The sequence below is a fragment of the Dendropsophus ebraccatus genome, chromosome 5, assembly GCF_027789765.1.
Source record: "Dendropsophus ebraccatus isolate aDenEbr1 chromosome 5, aDenEbr1.pat, whole genome shotgun sequence".
In the NCBI taxonomy this organism is placed as follows: domain Eukaryota; kingdom Metazoa; phylum Chordata; class Amphibia; order Anura; family Hylidae; genus Dendropsophus; species Dendropsophus ebraccatus.
This window is the reverse complement of record NC_091458.1, coordinates 162,789,527-162,814,933: the sequence shown is the minus strand read 5'-3', so window position 1 is coordinate 162,814,933 and position 25,407 is coordinate 162,789,527. Positions and strand designations below refer to the sequence as shown.

At 38.8% G+C, this 25,407-nt stretch overlaps 1 protein-coding gene across 3 annotated transcripts; it reads right to left on the bottom strand.

The window, feature by feature from the left end:
• Positions 1–1,370: 1,370 nt before the first annotated feature.
• On the bottom strand, positions 1,371–25,186 carry LOC138793299 (uromodulin-like). Of its 3 annotated transcripts, none has more exons than XM_069971821.1 (10): positions 24,354–25,186; positions 15,519–15,572; positions 15,280–15,354; positions 13,016–13,233; positions 11,561–11,715; positions 11,193–11,447; positions 5,220–5,379; positions 4,335–4,407; positions 2,948–2,977; positions 1,371–1,944 (listed from the first exon to the last, which is right to left on the bottom strand). In XM_069971821.1, the coding sequence occupies exons 1-10, from the start codon at positions 24,550–24,552 to the stop codon at positions 1,880–1,882; spliced, it is 1,284 nt and encodes a 427-aa protein (XP_069827922.1). In that variant the 5' UTR covers positions 24,553–25,186; the 3' UTR covers positions 1,371–1,879. The 3 variants fall into 3 exon arrangements, with proteins under 3 accessions (XP_069827922.1, XP_069827924.1, XP_069827923.1); XM_069971823.1 differs by having other exon boundaries at positions 24,826–25,186; XM_069971822.1 differs by lacking the exon at positions 24,354–25,186 and adding an exon at positions 23,979–24,329.
• Positions 25,187–25,407: the final 221 nt, after the last annotated feature.

The following is a 25,407-nucleotide window of genomic DNA, read 5'->3' as shown; positions in this document are numbered from 1 at the left end:
CCAAGCAGGAAACAAGAGTGGAGCTGTCTCTGGAAGAAAGTGACCATGTTTTTATAGCGCTGGATGATAACCCCTTTAAGAGCAGAATCCACTAACAGAACCTCCCGGAGGGTCAAGGAGATTTTCTGTCCTGGTGTGAGAAGAATCAGACTTCTCCCATATCACCCTCAATTGAAGTAATCCTACAATTTCTCCAAGATGGGTTGAGAAAGGGCTGAAGCTGTTACCATCAAAGTCCATGTCTCTGCTCCTTACGCCCTTCTAGGCGTCTGACTGTCTCATGAATCTCTAATACAGAGATTTATTAAAGCTACGCAAAGGATTTTACCGACTGTCATGGATTCAGCTCCCAGGTGGGATCTGGGACTTGTCCTGGATCAGCTTTACAAGACTCCATTTTTAGCCCTTATCATTGGTTGAATTGAAGTACGTGTCCCTCAGGGTCTGCTTCCTAGTAGCTATTACATCTGCTAAACATGGAGGGTGTGCCACTGAACCAGATCTTATTATCCTTCGGGATGGGGTAGTCTTGAGGAATTGTACCCCTAAGGTTTCCTTCTTATCCAACATTAATCATCAGATTGAGCTACTTATGTTTTGTCTAAATTCTTCCAATGAGGGAGAGTTAAGCTGGCGCTCTCTGGATGTGGGCCGAGCCTTGGAAGCTTATGTAGAGAGAACAAGAGAAGGGTTTTTTTGGATCTTTTTCCGGAAGGAACAGGGGTTGGAAATTCTCAAAATCCACTTTATCCAGATGGATACGGCAGACTGTGTGTTACCAAAATGTGAGAGTCCAAGTACCAGAATTCATTATGGCCCATGGAGGAGATGTGCATGACCAGTAATCAGATATGCAGAACTGCATTGTGGTCTTCTTATACTTTGGACATTAGAACCTCTGGACAACCAACCCTTGGTAAAGCGGTTCTCATGGCTGTTGTATGACTCTCCCATCCTTTATGTGATCTTGCTATATCCCCATTATGTGCTGCTGCTTAGGACGTAAGGGAATTTCTACTCACCATAAATTATTTTTCCTGTAGTCCGAAGCAGCAGCACAAACTAACCCTCCCTATAAAAGTTTATGCACCGTACCCTGAGTGTTGGTGTTTTGTTTTTTCTTGGAAATTTAGAAGTGCTCAGGGAGGCTAGAGGTCAGCATAGGGCCTTACAGGTGGGGGAATTAACGCTTTATTGCTCGTTATCATCTGTCCTATTATTGCACAAAGATAGAATCTCCCCATTATGTGCTGCTGATGTGGACGTAAGGGAAAGAGGATTTAGGGAGAGTAGAAATTACACTTTCCTTACATAATTATACTGAATGACAAGAAAACACATGTAATTGCAATTAAATTTATTACATGCTAGAAAGTTATACACTGATTAAATAAAACATTTATATGTATATATTTATATTGCCACACTTCAAGGTGCCTATAGTGTTCTGCAGGAGGTAACAGTACAATAATAGTAAACATTTTAGCACTGGTAACTAGTATAAAAAGTTTCCCTATCCAAGTGACTTACAGCCAAAAGCTTTACAATATCCATAAATAAATGAAGTGTGCAAGAAATACGAGACCTTTGGCCATAACCTGTTATATGCCAGCAGCAAGCGTATTAAATAGAATATAGCAACAGCTCTGAGAAGCAATGTGTACCGTTCCTTAGTCATCCACTGTGCATGTCATATATAGCTTTCCACCCGCATTGTACGCTTATGCACGAGGCAGGTTATTCATTGGGACGTAGTTTGGGGCTCGATTTATTTAGAAATAAAAATGTAATGGATTTAATGTTAGACAATTCTTCTCATGGTGTTTGGCTCAGCAGATTTCTCCCATGTTACCACTATAGAGATCCGTAGGGTCGTTCTTTACAGAGACTTTGCAAATAGCAGTGAAGAGATGAGCGATACCAAGGTCCAAGACATGGAGAAACCTACAGTAAAACATAATGAGAACTTCTGTCACTATGTGTTAGGTTCAATGGGCGCAGGTTAGGGTTGTAATGTCACTATGTAGGATAAGCAGAAAGTGTAAAAACAGAAAAATGCCACAAAAAAAAGCTAAAAATTTGTGTCTGTGAGCACCGGTACAATGGGGCGAGGATATAGTGGGACCAAGATACAATGGGGCCAGGATATAATGGGACCAAGATACAATGGGGCCAGGATATAGTGGGACCAAGATACAATGGGGCGAGGATATAGTGGGACCAAGATACAATGGGGCCAGGATATAGTGGGACCAAGATACAATGGGGCGAGGATATAGTGGGACCAAGATACAATGGGGCCAGGATAAAGTGGGACCAAGATACAATGGGGCCAGGATATAGTGGGACCAAGATACAATGGGGCCAGGATATAGTGGGACCAAGATACAATGGGGCCAGGATATAGTGGGACCAAGATACAATGGGGCCAGGATATAGTGGGACCAAGATACAATGGGGCCAGGATATAGTGGGACCAAGATACAATGGGGCCAGGATATAGTGGGACCAAGATACAATGGGGCCAGGATATAGTGGGACCAAGATACAATGGGGCGAGGATATAGTGGGACCAAGATACAATGGGGCCAGGATATAGTGGGACCAAGATACAATGGGGCCAGGATATAGTGGGACCAAGATACAATGGGGCGAGGATATAGTGGGACCAAGATACAATGGGGCCAGGATAAAGTGGGACCAAGATACAATGGGGCCAGGATATAGTGGGACCAAGATACAATGGGGCCAGGATATAGTGGGACCAAGATACAATGGGGCCAGGATATAGTGGGACCAAGATACAATGGGGCCAGGATATAGTGGGACCAAGATACAATGGGGCCAGGATCCAATGGGGGGAGGACACAATGGGCAGAGAATATTCAATATAATAACTTATCTATTTGTTCTTGGAAAGTCATATTAAATATAATGAAATACTTACGGTCACTCGTTCCGGAGAAGAGATCACCTTCTATAGAAAAGGAAGCAGAATATGCAGAGTCAATGACATGTATAGAACCTCTACTAGAGATTAAACAATAACGGGGGGTTTAGGGTTAGTCACACAGTAATGACGGGGGGGGGGGGGGTTGGGGACACTTACGACCACAGTAATGAATAGGGGGGACACAGTAATGAATAGGGGGGACACAGTAATGAATAGGGGGGGCACAGTAATGAATATGGGGGACACAGTAATGAATAGGGGGGGACACAGTAATGAATAGGGGGGACACAGTAATGAATAGGGGGGACACACTAATGAATAGGGGGGCACAGTAATGAATAGGGGGGGCACAGTAATGAATGGGGGCGGCACAGTAATGAATAGGGGGGGACACAGTAATGAATAGGGGGGCACAGTAATGAATAGGGGGGGACACAGTAATGAATAGGGGGGACACAGTAATGAATAGGGGGGACACACTAATGAATAGGGGGGGACACAGTAATGAATAGGGGGGACACAGTAATGAATAGGGGGGGCACAGTAATGAATAGGGGGGACACAGTAATGAATAGGGGGGGGCACAGTAATGAATAGGGGGGACACAGTAATGAATAGGGGGGCACAGTAATGAATAGGGGGGGCACAGTAATGAATGGGGGCGGCACAGTAATGAATAGGGGGGGACACAGTAATGAATGGGGGCGGCACAGTAATGAATAGGGGGGGACACAGTAATGAATAGGGGGGGCACAGTAATGAATGGGGGGGGCACAGTAATGAATAGGGTGGGACACAGTAATGAATGGGGGCGGCACAGTAATGAATAGGGGGGGACACAGTAATGAATAGGGGGGCACAGTAATGAATAGGGGGGACACACTAATGAATAGGGGGGCACAGTAATGAATAGGGGGGGCACAGTAATGAATGGGGGCGGCACAGTAATGAATGGGGGCGGCACAGTAATGAATAGGGGGGGACACAGTAATGAATAGGGGGGGCACAGTAATGAATGGGGGCGGCACAGTAATGAATAGGGGGGGCACAGTAATGAATAGGGGGGGGCACAGTAATGAATAGGGGGGGCACAGTAATGAATAGGGGGGAATACAGTTATGACGGGGGGGACACACAGTAATGAATGAAACCTCTATGCACCTGGATAGAACATTGGAAGGAAGAGTTTAATTTTTTCTTAGTTTTTTAGTTTTTTCTATACTGATGCAAAGTTTATGTCCTGACATCTCTGAGTTTCAGTCACTATGACTGTACAGCAGGATGGGAGTAGTAACGTACAGGGCTGAGCAGAGTAATCAGCTCCAGGACACTATAGAAATGTGACCAAAGTCGTCTGACACAATATGGAGTCTATACTCACCAGCAGACAGCGTCACACTCACACGGGCGACATTTCCTGTGTCCGCTGATCCAAGAGCTCTCTGACTGCAGACCTGTAGAAAAGGAGAGTATTTATATCCAGCCAGAAGTGGTGTATAGCGCCATATAGATATACAATAAAAGCCGCAGTGTGCCAGGACATACTCCAGTACTATACTAACACTACAAGGTCTGGCTGGAGTGAGATATAAAAGATTGTGGGGGGCCGGTGACCCCCCTCAGCCAGTGATTGCATGAGCGGAGGTGCTGCCGGTGGATTTATGGAGGGGCACTGTCTGAGCTGAGGAGGGGCTCCGGGGATTTATGGGGGGGCACTGTCTGAGCTGAGGAGGGGCTCCGGGGATTTATGGGGGGGCACTGTCTAAGCTGAGGAGGGGCTCCGGGGATTTATGGAGGGGCACTGTCTAAGCTGAGGAGGGGCTTCGGGGGATCACTCCGATACAGTATACAACACTCCGATACAGTATACAACACTCAGATACAGTATACAACACTCAGATACAGTATACATCACTCCGATACAGTATACAACACTCAGATACAGTATACAACACTCAGATACAGTATACAACACTCCGATACAGTATACAACACTCAGATACAGTATACAACACTCCGATACAGTATACAACACTCCGATACAGTATACAACACTCCGATACAGTATACAACACTCCGATACAGTATACATCACTCCGATACAGTACACATCACTCCGATACAGTATACAACACTCAGATACAGTATACACGATATATTCTTCAGGTTCCGTTCGGCTACGTTTTGCGCAGGCTCCATGGGAGAGAATACATTGCGTTCTTCACCTTTAGTTTACTAGGAAGTGAAATGGCTGAAACCTTCTTACCACGCGACAAGCAGCTGTAGTGCAGATGGTGACATCTGCATAGAGATTTATGAAGTCGTAGCCGGTGATCTTGAAGACTTTCATTGCAAATCTTGATTGAGAACTGTTGCTATTTTGAAGGACAGAAATGAGACCGACTCCATATTGAGGGTCCGGGCACCTAAACAAGATGGACACAGAGGGAGATTATCAGCCGGTTACAGAATCGTTTTGGTCACATTTGCTCCTACTTGTTTGTTACACTGGTTATTTGTCCATCAGCACATTATATAAACTATATGCACCTACATACAGTATGTGAAGGAAATATGGTGCCCAAAGGGAAGAGCAAATGCACAATGCACACTGCACCGCTGTCACCCGGTCACATGCAGAATGCACAGCTGTCACCCGGTAACATGCAGAATGCACAGCTGTCACCCAGTTACATGCAGAATGCACAGCTGTCACCCGGTCACATGCAGAATGCACAGCTGTCACCCGGTTACATGCAGAATGCACAGCTGTCACCCGGTCACATGCAGAATGCACAGATGTCACCCTGTCACATGCACAATGCACCGCTGACACCCTGTCACATGCAGAATGCACCGCTGTCACCCGGTCACATGCAGAATGCACAGCTGTCACCCGGTCACATGCACACTGCACAGCTGTCACCCGGTCACATGCACACTGCACAGCTGTCACCCGGTCACATGCAGAATGCACAGCTGTCACCCGGTCACATGCAGAATGCACAGCTGTCACCCGGTCACATGCAGAATGCACAGCTGTCACCCGGTAACATGCAGAATGCACAGCTGTCACCCGGTCACATGCAGAATGCACAGCTGTCACCCGGTCACATGCAGAATGCACAGCTGTCACCCGGTCACATGCAGAATGCAAAGCTGTCACCCGGTCACATGCAGAATGCAAAGCTGTCACCCGGTCACATGCAGAATGCACACTGCACCGCTGTCACCCGGTCACATGCAGAATGCACAGCTGTCACCCTGTCACATGCACAATGCACCGCTGACACCCTGTCACATGCAGAATGCACAGCTGTCACCGGGTCACATGCACACTGCACAGCTGTCACCCGGTCACATGCAGAATGCACAGCTGTCACCCGGTCACATGCAGAATGCACAGCTGTCACCCGGTCACATGCAGAATGCACAGCTGTCACCCGGTCACATGCAGAATGCAAAGCTGTCACCCGGTCACATGCAGAATGCACACTGCACCGCTGTCACCCGGTCACATGCAGAATGCACAGCTGTCACCCTGTCACATGCACAATGCACCGCTGACACCCTGTCACATGCAGAATGCACAGCTGTCACCCTGTCACATGCACACTGCACAGCTGTCACCCGGTCACATGCACACTGCACAGCTGTCACCCGGTCACATGCAGAATGCACAGCTGTCACCCGGTCACATGCAGAATGCACAGCTGTCACCCGGTCACATGCAGAATGCACAGCTGTCACCCGGTCACATGCACAATGCACAGCTGTCACCCGGTAACATGCAGAATGCACAGCTGTCACCCGGTCACATGCAGAATGCACAGCTGTCACCCGGTCACATGCAGAATGCACAGCTGTCACCCTGTCACATGCACAATGCACAGCTGACACCCTGTCACATGCAGAATGCACCGCTGTCACCCGGTCACATGCAGAATGCACAGCTGTCACCCTGTCACATGCAGAATGCACAGCTGTCACTCGGTCACATGCACACTGCACAGCTGTCACCCGGTCACATGCAGAATGCACAGCTGTCACCCGGTCACATGCAGAATGCACAGCTGTCACCCGGTCACATGCACACTGCACAGCTGTCACCCGGTCATATGCACACTGCACAGCTGTCACCTGGTCACATGCAGTATGCACAGCTGTCACCCGGTCACATGCACACTGCACAGCTGTCACCTGGTCACATGCAGTATGCACAGCTGTCACCCGGTCACATGCACACTGCACAGCTGTCACCCGGTCACATGCACACTGCACAGCTGTCACCTGGTCACATGCAGTATGCACAGCTGTCACCCGGTCACATGCACACTGCACAGCTGTCACCCGGTCACATGCACAATGCACAGCTGTCACCCGGTCACATGCAGAATGCACAGCTGTCATATACTGATAGAGACTATATAACATACTATATAACATACACTGATAGAGACTATATAACATACACTGATAGAAGAGACTATATAACATACACTGATAGAGACTATATAACATACACTGATAGAGACTATATAACATACACTGATAGAGACTATATAACATACACTGATAGAGACTATGTAACATACACTGATAGAGACTATATAACATACACTGATAGAGACTATATAACATATACTGATAGAGACTATATAACATACACTGATAGAGACTATATAACATACACTGATAGAGACTATATAACATACACTGATAGAGACTATATAACATACACTGATAGAGACTATATAACATACACTGATAGAAGAGACTATATAACATACACTGATAGAGACTATATAACATACACTGATAGAGACTATATAACATACACTGATAGAAGAGACTATATAACATACACTGATAGAGACTATATAACATAGACTGATAGAGACTATATAACATACACTGATAGAGACTATATAACATAGACTGATAGAGACTATATAACATACACTGATAGAGACTATATAACATACAATGATAGAAGAGACTATATAACATACACTGATAGAAGAGACTATATAACATACACTGATAGAGACTATATAACATACACTGATAGAGACTATATAACATACACTGATAGAGACTATATAACATACTATATAACATACACTGATAGACACTGATAGAGACTATATAACATACACTGATAGAGACTATATAACATACACTGATAGAGACTATATAACATACACTGATAGACACTGATAGAGACTATATAACATACACTGATAGAGACTATATAACATACACTGATAGAGACTATATAACATATACTGATAGAGACTATATAACATAGACTGATAGAGACTATATAACATACACTGATAGAAGAGACTATATAACATATACTGATAGAGACTATATAACATACACTGATAGAGACTATATAACATATACTGATAGAGACTATATAACATACACTGATAGACACTGATAGAGACTATATAACATACACTGATAGAGACTATATAACATACACTGATAGAGACTATATAACATACACTGATAGAGACTATATAACATACACTGATAGACACTGATAGAGACTATATAACATACACTGATAGAGACTATATAACATACACTGATAGAGACTATATAACATATACTGATAGAGACTATATAACATAGACTGATAGAGACTATATAACATACACTGATAGAGACTATATAACATACACTGATAGAGACTATATAACATAGACTGATAGAGACTATATAACATACACTGATAGAGACTATATAACATACACTGATAGAGACTATATAACATACACTGATAGAGACTATATAACATACACTGATAGAGACTATATAACATACACTGATAGAGACTATATAACATACACTGATAGAAGAGACTATATAACATATACTGATAGAGACTATATAACATAGACTGATAGAGACTATATAACATACACTGATAGAAGAGACTATATAACATATACTGATAGAGACTATATAACATACACTGATAGAAGAGACTATATAACATACACTGATAGAGACTATATAACATACACTGATAGAAGAGACTATATAACATACAATGATAGAAGAGACTATATAACATATACTGATAGAGACTATATAACATATACTGATAGAGACTATATAACATACACTGATAGAGACTATATAACATATACTGATAGAGACTATATAACATACACTGATAGAGACTATATAACATACACTGATAGAGACTATATAACATACACTGATAGAGACTATATAACATACACTGATAGAGACTATATAACATACACTGATAGACACTGATAGAGACTATATAACATACACTGATAGAGACTATATAACATATACTGATAGAAGAGACTATATAACATACACTGATAGAAGAGACTATATAACATACAATGATAGAAGAGACTATATAACATAGACTGATAGAGACTATATAACATACACTGATAGAGACTATATAACATACACTGATAGAGACTATATAACATACACTGATAGAAGAGACTATATAACATACACTGATAGAGACTATATAACATAGACTGATAGAGACTATATAACATACACTGATAGAGACTATATAACATACACTGATAGAGACTATATAATATACACTGATAGAAGAGACTATATAACATACACTGATAGAGACTATATAACATACACTGATAGAGACTATATAACATACACTGATAGAGACTATATAACATACACTGATAGAGACTATATAACATATACTGATAGAGACTATATAACATATACTGATAGAAGAGACTATATAACATACACTGATAGAGACTATATAACATACACTGATAGAGACTATATAACATACACTGATAGAGACTATATAACATACACTGATAGAGACTATATAACATAGACTGATAGAGACTATATAACATATACTGATAGAAGAGACTATATAACATACACTGATAGAGACTATATAACATACACTGATAGAAGAGACTATATAACATACACTGATAGAGACTATATAACATACACTGATAGAAGAGACTATATAACATACACTGATAGAGACTATATAACATACACTGATAGAGACTATATAACATACACTGATAGAGACTATATAACATACACTGATAGAGACTATGTAACATACACTGATAGAGACTATATAACATACACTGATAGAGACTATATAACATATACTGATAGAGACTATATAACATACACTGATAGAGACTATATAACATACACTGATAGAGACTATATAACATACACTGATAGAGACTATATAACATATACTGATAGAGACTATATAACATACACTGATAGAGACTATATAACATACACTGATAGAGACTATATAACATACACTGATAGAGACTATATAACATATACTGATAGAGACTATATAACATACACTGATAGAGACTATGTAACATACACTGATAGAGACTATATAACATACACTGATAGAGACTATATAACATATACTGATAGAGACTATATAACATACACTGATAGACACTGATAGAGACTATATAACATACACTGATAGAGACTATATAACATACACTGATAGAGACTATATAACATATACTGATAGAAGAGACTATATAACATACACTGATAGAAGAGACTATATAACATATACTGATAGAAGAGACTATATAACATATACTGATAGAGACTATATAACATACACTGATAGAGACTATATAACATACACTGATAGAGACTATATAACATACACTGATAGAGACGACTATATAACATACACTGATAGAAGAGACTATATAACATAGACTGATAGAGACTATATAACATACACTGATAGAAGAGACTATATAACATATACTGATAGAGACTATATAACATACACTGATAGAGACTATATAACATACACTGATAGAGACTATATAACATACACTGATAGAGACTATATAACATACACTGATAGAAGAGACTATATAACATACACTGATAGAAGAGACTATATAATATACACTGATAGAGACTATATAACATACACTGATAGAGACTATATAACATACACTGATAGAGACTATATAACATACACTGATAGAGACTATATAACATACACTGATAGAGACTATATAACATATACTGATAGAGACTATATAACATACACTGATAGAGACTATGGCGCTGACAATGACTGTTAATACTTTGTAAAGACCCAACATCTTCTGTATGAGAAGCAGGAATATCGTATATTATCCATCATGTCTCTTACCCATTGCTTCCACTTGTTAGATTATATGTCGGCCCATCCGAGGGACTGACCCCACCAGGGGTGGCATAAATCCTGGTCACTTTCACAGTGAATTTGTCTGCTTCCAGGTTTGGTATCCAGACTTGTAGATAAACGGTATCTTCCACATGTAGCGTCGTGTCTCCCGTAACCAGGGTGGTAAAGGAAGGCTCTGTATATACTGCCATAGTTATGGGGAAACTTCCACTCACACCCGGAACCGAGAGGTCTGTAGTCCTAGAAATACAGAAGAAGCGGAGAAATGGCATCAGTTATAAGCAAGATATCTCCCTCTCTGGGCAGGGGAGTCGGGGGGATAATGATATAAAACATTCAAAGATGAAACTTACGCTAATATTGGCTTTATGCTTATGTTAAGTGCAACTGGGAAAAACAAGGGGTAGGCACAGCTTAGGTTCATGGTGGCGTTATTCCTGGTTAACACCGGACGTTGCTCAGCAAAAATATACAGGATATTGGAATAAATTATATGAGTGCCATTTATCTGAAAAAAGAAGAAAAGCAGCTGTGATATCTAGTACTCAGTAACATCAGCAAAGCAATAGTACTCAGTAACATCTGCAAAGCAATAGTACTCAGTAACATCTGCAAAGCAATAGTACTCAGTAACATCTGCAAAGCAATAGTACTCAGTAACATCTGCAAAGCAATAGTACTCAGTAACATCAGCAAAGCAATAGTACTCAGTAACATCAGCAAAGCAATAGTACTCAGTAACATCTGCAAAGCAATAGTACTCAGTAACATCTGCAAAGCAATAATATTTAGTAATGTAAGGCAGCAGCAATTGTTCACACCCGGATACAATGCCGGCTGTTTTTCTTGGCCAGCTGTCAGCATTGTAGGAATGATAGGAATCATTATTGTAGGAATAACGTCCGTCGTTACAAAATAATGACAGTTATTTTATTTGACATCCAATAAAAACAGACGTCAGTTTAATAGTGTGCGAACTTAGCTGGAATCGCTCTTAGTAAGGCGAGGGTTCGTCCTCAGTATGGCAAGTAGTCGCCCTTAGTATGACGAGTAGTCGCCCTTAGTATGACGAGTAGTCGCCCTTAGTATGACGAGTAGTCGCCCTTAGTATGGTGAGTAGTCGCCCTTAGTATGACGAGTAGTCGCCCTTAGTATGACAAGTAGTCGCCCTTAGTATGGTGAGTAGTCGCCCTTAGTATGACAAGTAGTCGCCCTTAGTATGACAAGTAGTCGCCCTTAGTATGACGAGTAGTCGCCCTTAGTATGACAAGTAGTCGCCCTTAGTATGACGAGTAGTCGCCCTTAGTATGACAAGTAGTCGCCCTTAGTATGACAAGTAGTCACCCTTAGTATGACAAGTAGTCGCCCTTAGTATGGCGAGGGTTGGCCCTTAGGTTGTGTTCACACATAGTATGTTGATTTGCAATTTGCCAAAACTAGGAGTGGGTCCTAAACACAGAAAATAAGGCAAATCTTTTAATATTTTTTTTCTTTTTAATCATTTTACAGCTGTGTTCCCACTTCGGGAACATATCGGGGAAGGTGGCTGTCTCGTAACATAGACGACCGATAATAATGATCATATTTTGCCCAATATGTTCCTGAGGTGGAAACATACTGGAGCCTATCAGTGTTGGTTCCATTGTAATATGAGGACTAATACTGACCAAAATACAGTGTGACCCTAACCCTACACGGAGAGGCTGGAAACACGGCGCAGATACATCTTTATGTGGTCAATGAAAAGAATGGAAAGAACTGTCATTCAGACCTCAACATCTGATGACCTTTGTGTTCCTTGTACTCACAGTCATGTTGTTTCCACATTTTCCGGAGTTCATTGGATTGTGGAAGCCGACATCATATTCTCCATCTACCAAGTATTCTTGGCTTGCACATTCAGGACTAGTGCTATTAATCAGGGACAGATTTGTAGTATTGAACTGGCTCTTCTCCAGTTGGCATTTAGAGATATATATCGTCATCAGCCCATTGGAGCAGTTAACACTGGGGCTTGGTGGTAGCACTGAATGAGGGGAAACAATGAGAACATGTTTATATATATATATATATATATATATATATATATATATCAGCAGCCAATACTGTACTATCAGCAGCCACTACTGTACTATCAGCAGCCACTACTATACTATCAGCAGCCACTACTGTACTATCAGCAGCCACTACTATACTATCAGCAGCCACTACTATACTATCAGCAGCCACTACTGTACTATCAGCAGCCACTACTATACTATCAGCAGCCACTACTATACTATCAGCAGCCACTACTGTACTATCAGCAGCCACTACTATACTATCAGCAGCCACTACTGTACTATCAGCAGCCACTTCTGTACTATCAGCAGCCACTACTGTACTATCAGCAGCCACTACTATACTATCAGCAGCCACTTCTGTACTATCAGCAGCCAATACTATACTATCAGCAGCCACTACTGTACTATCAGCAGCCACTTCTGTACTATCAGCAGCCACTACTGTACTATCAGCAGCCACTACTGTACTATCAGCAGCCACTACTATACTATCAGCAGCCACTACTGTACTATCAGCAGCCACTTCTGTACTATCAGCAGCCAATACTGTACTATCAGCAGCCACTACTGTACTATCAGCAGCCACTACTGTACTATCAGCAGCCACTACTGTACTATCAGCAGCCACTACTGTACTATCAGCAGCCACTACTATACTATCAGCAGCCAATACTGTACTATCAGCAGCCACTACTGTACTATCAGCAGCCAATACTGTACTATCAGCAGCCAATACTGTACTATCAGCAGCCCCTACTGTACTATCAGCAGCCACTACTGTACTATCAGCAGCCAATACTGTACTATCAGCAGCCACTACTGTACTATCAGCAGCCACTACTATACTATCAGCAGCCACTACTATACTATCAGCAGCCACTACTGTACTATCAGCAGCCACTACTGTACTATCAGCAGCCACTACTATACTATCAGCAGCCACTACTGTACTATCAGCAGCCACTACTGTACTATCAGCAGCCACTACTATACTATCAGCAGCCAATACTGTACTATCAGCAGCCACTACTGTACTATCAGCAGCCAATACTGTACTATCAGCAGCCCCTACTGTACTATCAGCAGCCACTACTGTACTATCAGCAGCCAATACTGTACTATCAGCAGCCACTACTGTACTATCAGCAGCCAATACTGTACTATCAGCAGCCACTACTATACTATCAGCAGCCACTACTGTACTATCAGCAGCCACTACTGTACTATCAGCAGCCACTACTGTACTATCAGCGGCCACTACTGTACTATCAGCAGCCAATACTGTACTATCAGCAGCCACTACTGTACTATCAGCAGCCAATACTGTACTATCAGCAGCCAATACTGTACTATCAGCAGCCACTACTATACTATCAGCAGCCACTACTGTACTATCAGCAGCCACTACTGTACTATCAGCAGCCACTACTGTACTATCAGCAGCCACTACTGTACTATCAGCAGCCACTACTATACTATCAGCAGCCACTACTGTACTATCAGCAGCCACTACTGTACTATCAGCAGCCACTACTGTACTATCAGCAGCCACTACTATACTATCAGCAGCCACTACTGTACTATCAGCAGCCACTACTGTACTATCAGCAGCCACTACTATACTATCAGCAGCCACTACTATACTATCAGCAGCCAATACTGTACTATCAGCAGCCACTTCTGTACTATCAGCAGCCACTACTGTACTATCAGCAGCCACTACTATACTATCAGCAGCCACTACTATACTATCAGCAGCCACTACTGTACTATCAGCAGCCACTACTATACTATCAGCAGCCACTACTGTACTATCAGCAGCCACTACTGTACTATCTAGACGCTGAAGGAAATCTGCTGCAAATAATAACTTTATATGAAGGGTTTCCACATTCAGGAAGCTGTGCAGAGACTGTACACTGAGATATATATATATATTGTATAGGCATATAATAGTCTAGTACTGTATATGGTACTGCTGATCTATATATATATATATCCTATAGTACCTGATGCGTTGTAGTTAGTAAGGGTACAGTTACAGTTGACCGATCCACCACAGAGCTGTTCATTCACAGCGAGCACTGCAGGAAGAGAGAAAAGCAATAAAAGGTTATAAAAGGTGGCACCTTCCCCTGCTAAGCATGTCATCCATATAGGCTGAGATATATATATATATATATATATATATATATATATATATATATATATACATCCATCTGTGCCATCTGCCCCCTGGTTTCCTTACCTGACAAGGCCGCACTCAGCGCCACAAGCAATGCTCCGAAAATCTTCATTGTGCCTGGAATATAGAGGTAATAATAGAGTTAATATAGTGGTAACATAGAGGTAACATAGACGTAATATAGTGGTAACATAGAGGTAATATAGAGGTAATATAGTGGTAACATAGAGGTAACATAGAGGTAATATAGTGGTAACATAGAGGTAATATAGTGGTAATATAGTGGTAATATAGAGGTAACATAGAGGTAATATAGTGGTAACATAGAGGTAATATAGTGGTAATATAGAGGTAATATAGAGGTAATATAGAGGTAATATAGAGGTAATATAGAGGTAATATAGAGGTAACATAGAGGTAATATAGAGGTAATATAGAGGTAATATAGAGGTAACATAGAGGTAATATAGAGGTAACATAGAGGTAACATAGACGTAATATAGTGGTAACATAGAGGTAATATAGAGGTAATATAGTGGTAACATAGAGGTAATATAGAGGTAATATAGAGGTAATATAGAGGTAACATAGAGGTAATATAGAGGTAACATAGAGGTAATATAGAGGTAATATAGAGGTAATATAGAGGTAACATAGAGGTAATATAGAGGTAACATAGAGGTAACATAGACGTAATATAGTGGTAACATAGAGGTAATATAGAGGTAACATAGAGGTAATATAGAGGTAATATAGAGGTAATATAGAGGTAACATAGAGGTAATATAGAGGTAACATAGAGGTAACATAGACGTAATATAGTGGTAACATAGAGGTAATATAGAGGTAATATAGTGGTAACATAGAGGTAACATAGAGGTAATATAGTGGTAACATAGAGGTAATATAGTGGTAATATAGTGGTAATATAGAGGTAATATAGAGGTAATATAGTGGTAATATAGTGGTAATATAGAGGTAATATAGAGGTAATATAGAGGTAATATAGAGGTAATATAGAGGTAATATAGTGGTAATATAGAGGTAATATAGAGGTAATATAGAGGTAATATAGAGGTAATATAGTGGTAATATAGAGGTAATATAGAGGTAATATAGTGGTAATATAGAGGTAATATAGAGGTAATATAGTGGTAATATAGAGGTAATATAGAGGTAATATAGAGGTAACATAGAGGTAATATAGAGGTAATATAGAGGTAATATAGAGGTAACATAGAGGTAATATAGAGGTAACATAGAGGTAATATAGAGGTAATATAGAGGTAACATAGAGGTAATATAGAGGTAATATAGAGGTAATATAGAGGTAACATAGAGGTAATATAGAGGTAACATAGAGGTAATATAGAGGTAATATAGAGGTAACATAGAGGTAATATAGAGGTAATATAGAGGTAATATAGAGGTAATATAGAGGTAATATAGAGGTAACATAGAGGTAATATAGAGGTAATATAGAGGTAATATAGAGGTAACATAGAGGTAATATAGAGGTAATATAGAGGTAATATAGAGGTAATATAGAGGTAATATAGAGGTAACATAGAGGTAATATAGAGGTAATATAGAGGTAATATAGAGGTAATATAGAGGTAACATAGAGGTAATATAGAGGTAATATAGAGGTAATATAGAGGTAATATAGAGATATATCCACAGTAATTGATCAGGCATTTTTAGATTGGAATCATTCCACTGCCAGTATGGATGAATATTCTTCTCATACACCTGATACATATACTGGGGGGGGTGACATGGGCAGCGGGTCAGTGAGAGGAACCCAGAGTGCCGCCATCTATTATGTATCTGCCCTGGAAGGGGAAGGCGACCGGCTCGTAATATAGATTATAAGTGTCAATGTACTCTATACATACTGTACATTATACACACACTATACATACTATATACACTGTACACTATACATTATACACCCTATATACACTGTACACTATACATTATACACTATATACACTGTACACTATACATTAAACACCCTATATACACTGTACACTATACATTATACACCCTATATACACTGTACACTATACATTATACACCCTATATACACTGTACACTATACATTATACACTATATACACTGTACACTATACATTATACACCCTATATACACTGTACACTATATATTATACACCCTATATACACTGTACACTATACATTATACACCCTATATACACTGTACACACTAATACATTATACACCCTATATACACTGTACACTATACATTATACACTATATACACTGTACACTATACATTAAACACCCTATATACACTGTACACTATACATTATACACCCTATATACACTGTACACTATACATTATACACCCTATATACACTGTACACTATACATTATACACTATATACACTGTACACTATACATTATACACCCTATATACACTGTACACTATACATTATACACCCTATATACACTGTACACTATACATTATACACCCTATATACACTGTACACTATACATTATACACTATATACACTGTACACTATACATTATACACTATATACACTGTACACTATACATTATACACTGTACACTATACATTATACACTATATACACTGTACACTATACATTATACACCCTATATACACTGTACACTATACATTATACACCCTATATACACTGTACATTATGCATTACACACACTATATACACTGTACACTATACATTATACACCCTATATACACTGTACACTATGCATTATACACTATATACACTGTACACTATGCATTATACACTATATACACTGTACACTATACATTATACACCCTATCTACACTGTACACTATACATTATACACCCTATATACACTGTACACTATGCATTATACACCCTATATACACTGTACACTATGCATTATACACCCTATATACACTGTACACTATACATTATACACTATATACACTGTACACTATACATTATACACCCTATATACACTGTACACTATACATTATACACCCTATATACACTGTACACTATACATTATACACTATATACACTGTACACTATACATTATACACCCTATATACACTGTACACTATATATTATACACCCTATATACACTGTACACTATACATTATACACCCTATATACACTGTACACACTAATACATTATACACCCTATATACACTGTACACTATACATTATACACTATATACACTGTACACTATACATTAAACACCCTATATACACTGTACACTATACATTATACACCCTATATACACTGTACACTATACATTATACACCCTATATACACTGTACACTATACATTATACACTATATACACTGTACACTATACATTATACACCCTATATACACTGTACACTATACATTATACACCCTATATACACTGTACACTATACATTATACACTATATACACTGTACACTATACATTACACACCCTATATACACTGTACACTATACATTATACACCCTATATACACTGTACATTATACACTATATACACTGTACACTATACATTATACACCCTATATACACTGTACACTATACATTATACACCCTATATACACTGTACACTATGCATTATACACCCTATATACACTGTACACTATGCATTATACACCCTATATACACTGTACACTATACATTATACACTATATACACTGTACACTATACATTATACACCCTATATACACTGTACACTATACATTATACACCCTATATACACTGTACACTATACATTATACACTATATACACTGTACACTATACATTATACACCCTATATACACTGTACACTATACATTATACACTATATACACTGTACACTATACATTATACACCCTATATACACTGTACACACTAATACATTATACACCCTATATACACTGTACACTATACATTATACACTATATACACTGTACACTATACATTAAACACCCTATATACACTGTACACTATACATTATACACCCTATATACACTGTACACTATACATTATACACCCTATATACACTGTACACTATACATTATACACTATATACACTGTACACTATACATTATACACCCTATATACACTGTACACTATACATTATACACCCTATATACACTGTACACTATACATTATACACCCTATATACACTGTACACTATACATTATACACTATATACACTGTACACTATACATTATACACTATATACACTGTACACTATACATTATACACTGTACACTATACATTATACACTATATACACTGTACACTATACATTATACACTGTACACTATACATTATACACTATATACACTGTACACTATACATTATACACCCTATATACACTGTACACTATACATTATACACCCTATATACACTGTACATTATGCATTACACACACTATATACACTGTACACTATACATTATACACCCTATATACACTGTACACTATACATTATACACTATATACACTGTACACTATACATTATACACTATATACACTGTACACTATACATTATACACCCTATATACACTGTACACTATACATTATACACCCTATATACACTGTACACTATACATTATACACTCTATATACACCCTATATACACTGTACACTATACATTATACACTATATACACTGTACACTATACATTATACACTATATACACTGTACACTATACATTACACACCCTATATACACTGTACACTATACATTATACACCCTATATACACTGTACACTATACATTATACACTATATACACTGTACACTATACATTATACACCCTATATACACTGTACACTATACATTATACACCCTATATACACTGTACACTATACATTATACACTATATACACTGTACACTATACATTACACACCCTATATACACTGTACACTATACATTATACACCCTATATACACTGTACATTATACACTATATACACTGTACACTATACATTATACACCCTATATACACTGTACACTATACATTATACACCCTATATACACTGTACACTATACATTATACACCCTATATACACTGTACACTATATATTATACACCCTATATACACTGTACACTATGCATTATACACCCTATATACACTGTACACTATACATTATAGTTACATAGTTACATAGTTACATAGTTAATACGGTTGAAAAAAGACACATGTCCATCAAGTTCAACCAAGGAGGGGATGGGTACAGGGAAGGGGGAGGGGTGATAGGTTCTATACATATGCATTTATATTATTTTGCTCTAAGAACTTGTCTAGGCCGGTTTTGAAGCCTCTACTGTTTTTGCTGTGACCAGATCCTGTGGTAGACTGTTCCACAGATTCACAGTTCTCATGGTAAAGAAGACTTGTCGCCTCCGGAGATTGAACCTTTTTTTCTCCAGGCGGAGGCAGCGCCCCCTTGTCTCTCCGGGCGGAGGCAGTGCCCTCTTGTCTCTCCGGGCGGAGGCAGTGCCCTCTTGTCTCTCCGGGCGGAGGCAGTGCCCTCTTGTCCTTTGAGGGGGTTTTACCTGGAACATCTTTTCCCCATATCTCTTGTAGGGGCCATTTATATATTTAAATAAGTTAATCATATCTCCCCTTAAACGTCTAAATATAAATACGTCTAAATTATACACCCTATATACACTGTACACTATACATTATACCCTATATACACTGTACACTATACATTATACCCTATATACACTGTACACTATGGATTATACACCCTATATACACTGTACACTATACATTATACACCCTATATACACTGTACACTATACATTATACCCTATATACACTGTACACTATACATTATACCCTATATACACTGTACACTATGGATTATACACCCTATATACACTGTACACTATACATTATACACCCTATATACACTGTACACTATACATTATACACTATATACACTGTACACTATACATTATACACCCTATATACACTGTACACTATACATTATACACCCTATATACACTGTACACTATACATTATACACCCTATATACACTGTACACTATACATTATACACTATATACACTGTACACTATACATTATACACCCTATATACACTGTACACTATACATTATACACCCTATATACACTGTACACTATACATTATACACCCTATATACACTGTACACTATACATTATACACCCTATATACACTGTACACTATACATTATACACCCTATATACACTGTACACTATACATTATACACCCTATATACACTGTACACTATACATTATACACTATATACACTGTACACTATGCATTATACACCCTATATACACTGTACACTATACATTATACACTATATACACTGTACACTATACATTATACACCCTATATACACTGTACACTATACATTATACACCCTATATACACTGTACACTATACATTATACACCCTATATACACTGTACACTATACATTATACACTATATACACTGTACACTATACATTATACACCCTATATACACTGTACACTATACATTATACACCCTATATACACTGTACACTATGCATTATACACCCTATATACACTGTACACTATACATTATACACCCTATATACACTATACATTATACACTATATACACTGTACACTATACATTATACACCCTATATACACTGTACACTATACATTATACACCCTATATACACTGTACACTATACATTATACACTATATACACTGTACACTATACATTATACACCCTATATACACTGTACACTATACATTATACACCCTATATACACTGTACACTATATATTATACACCCTATATACACTGTACACTATGCATTATACACCCTATATACACTGTACACTATACATTATACACTATATACACTGTACACTATACATTATACACCCTATATACACTGTACACTATACATTATACACCCTATATACACTGTACACTATACATTATACACCCTATATACACTGTACACTATACATTATACACCCTATATACACTGTACACTATACATTATACACTATATACACTGTACACTATACATTATACACCCTATATACACTGTACACTATACATTATACACCCTATATACACTGTACACTATACACTATATACACTGTACACTATACATTATACACCCTATATACACTGTACACTATACATTATACACCCTATATACACTGTACACTATACATTATACACTATATACACTGTACACTATACATTATACACTATATACACTGTACACTATACATTATACACTATATACACTGTACACTATACATTATACACCCTATATACACTGTACACTATACATTATACACCCTATATACACTGTACACTATACATTATACACTATATACACTGTACACTATACATTATACACTATATACACTGTACACTATGCATTATATACCCTATATACACTGTACACTATACATTATACACTATATACACTGTACACTATGCATTATACACTATATACACTGTACACTATGCATTATACACTATATACACTGTACACTATACATTATACACCCTATATACACTGTACACTATGCATTATACACCCTATATACACTGTACACTATACATTATACACCCTATATACACTGTACACTATACATTATACACCCTATATACACTATACACACTAATACATTATACACCCTATATACACTGTACATTATACCCTATATACACTGTACACTATACATTATACACTATATACACTGTACACTATACATTATACACCCTATATACACTGTACACTATGCATTATACACCCTATATACACTGTACACTATGCATTATACACCCTATATACACTGTACACACTAATACATTATACACCCTATATACACTGTACACTATACATTATACACCCTATATACACTGTACACTATACATTATACACCCTATATACACTGTACACTATACATTATACACCCTATATACACTGTACACTATACATTATACACTATATACACTGTACACTATACATTATACACCCTATATACACTGTACACTATACATTATACACCCTATATACACTGTACACTATACATTATACACTCTATATACACTGTACACTATACATTATACACTATATACACTGTACACTATACATTATACACTCTATATACACTGTACACTATACATTATACACCCTATATACACTGTACACTATACATTATACACCCTATATACACTGTACACTATACATTATACACTATATACACTGTACACTATACATTATACACCCTATATACACTGTACACTATACATTATACACCCTATATACACTGTACACTATACATTATACCCTATATACACTGTACACTATACATTATACACCCTATATACACTGTACACACTAATACATTATACACTCTATACAATCACAGTGCTGTCAGTGGACTCTGCCGTACAATACATATTGATGGATTCATCTAGAGACTTGCTGAGAGAGACTCGCCGCCGGCTGTATGTGTTTGGGATTGTGGAGACTCCGCTTGTTGTCTTACCTGGATAAGAGGCTGAGGTGATGGGAGAGCTCTGGTGTCTATGAAGTTGTCTGAGCGGCTTTTATACTTCTGGTAGTTTTGCCTCTGGTCCAGCCAGAGGATGGAAGGTGACTGGGTGTGGACCTAGTGACAAAAGTCTCTACGACATATGTCAAGCCTTTGTGAATACCAATAATTCAGCTATTTTAGCTTACGGGGATTTGTTTTCTGCAAGGACAAGCAAAACTGAAATAGCCATGGCGACATTGCTGATGGTGGTTATACGTCATCACGGGAGAGTCATCACCTCAACTAAAAGGGTTAGTTTGGGGCATCTCGGTAATGGTAGAGTACGCGTGTCGTCAGCCACAAGAAATAAAAAAAGGTTTCACCCACCTATTACCCTGTCGTATAGATAGAGGGAGATGTCCCCCCGGCCATCAGCATGCTCCACCAAGGCTTCTTCTCTGGGGTCTGAACCCGAAGTGGACCATCGTGTCTGCCATTGGGGCTGGTAGACTCCACACTTCTGGGTGCCAGAGGGAACTTCTTCTTTCTTCCGCACCTGATTCTTGGCTGATAATAAGATGGCCATCCCATCCAACGCAATGAAACCGCCATCTCCTGCCCCATCCCTAGGCCGTACCCCATTGTACAAGCTGCTCAGCCCAGTCTTGACCGGACAGAATTCCTAAAGTTGCCCCCGCTAGGCCAGAAATAGTAATTGTGGAGTGGTTGGAAAATCGGCACGGATAGGAGACAAATACCTTTTGCAGATATACGGCTGCTTAGGTGACACTGCTAAAAACACGACTAGAGGAATAATATGAGAATGAAAGGTTTCCCTGAGGTCACTATGTCCACTCACCTCAGACTTTATAGAGCCTGAAATCCTCCATGCCGGCAGAGCATTAGTCCCCCAGATTATACTATATAGTATAGTCCCAGGGATTATACTAAAGGCCAATAACCTGAACGTTACTGATGGAGCCCTGGGTTATGTCGTAGGGGTTGTGTTACAAAGAAAGCTAGATCTATCCCGTATGACAGAAAGGAAACAGATTCCCAATGTACAATGCACAGATTTACAATGTACTGAGGGCTAGAGACTCAATAATCCCCCATCTGCTGCTTTGTTTCATAACCTGTTGCCTTTGGTTACGGCCCATCAGGCATCAACTAGGTTGGGTCACACATGCTCAGTCCAGTCACAGTTACGTCATCTGTCCTATTAGTACTGGCAGTTGGTTTTCACTTTACATGCAGCAAGGGGGATTGTGGGAAAGTGTCTGCACCGTTACATAGCAACCACAGGGTCAGAGTTCAGAGAGGAAACCAGGAAGTGATGAGATACATGGGGAAGAAAACTGGCACAGTGATGTAAGCTTCTTTACTAACAGCAGGTGTTCTCCTGTATTTGTGAGTATATATATGTGTATATATATATATA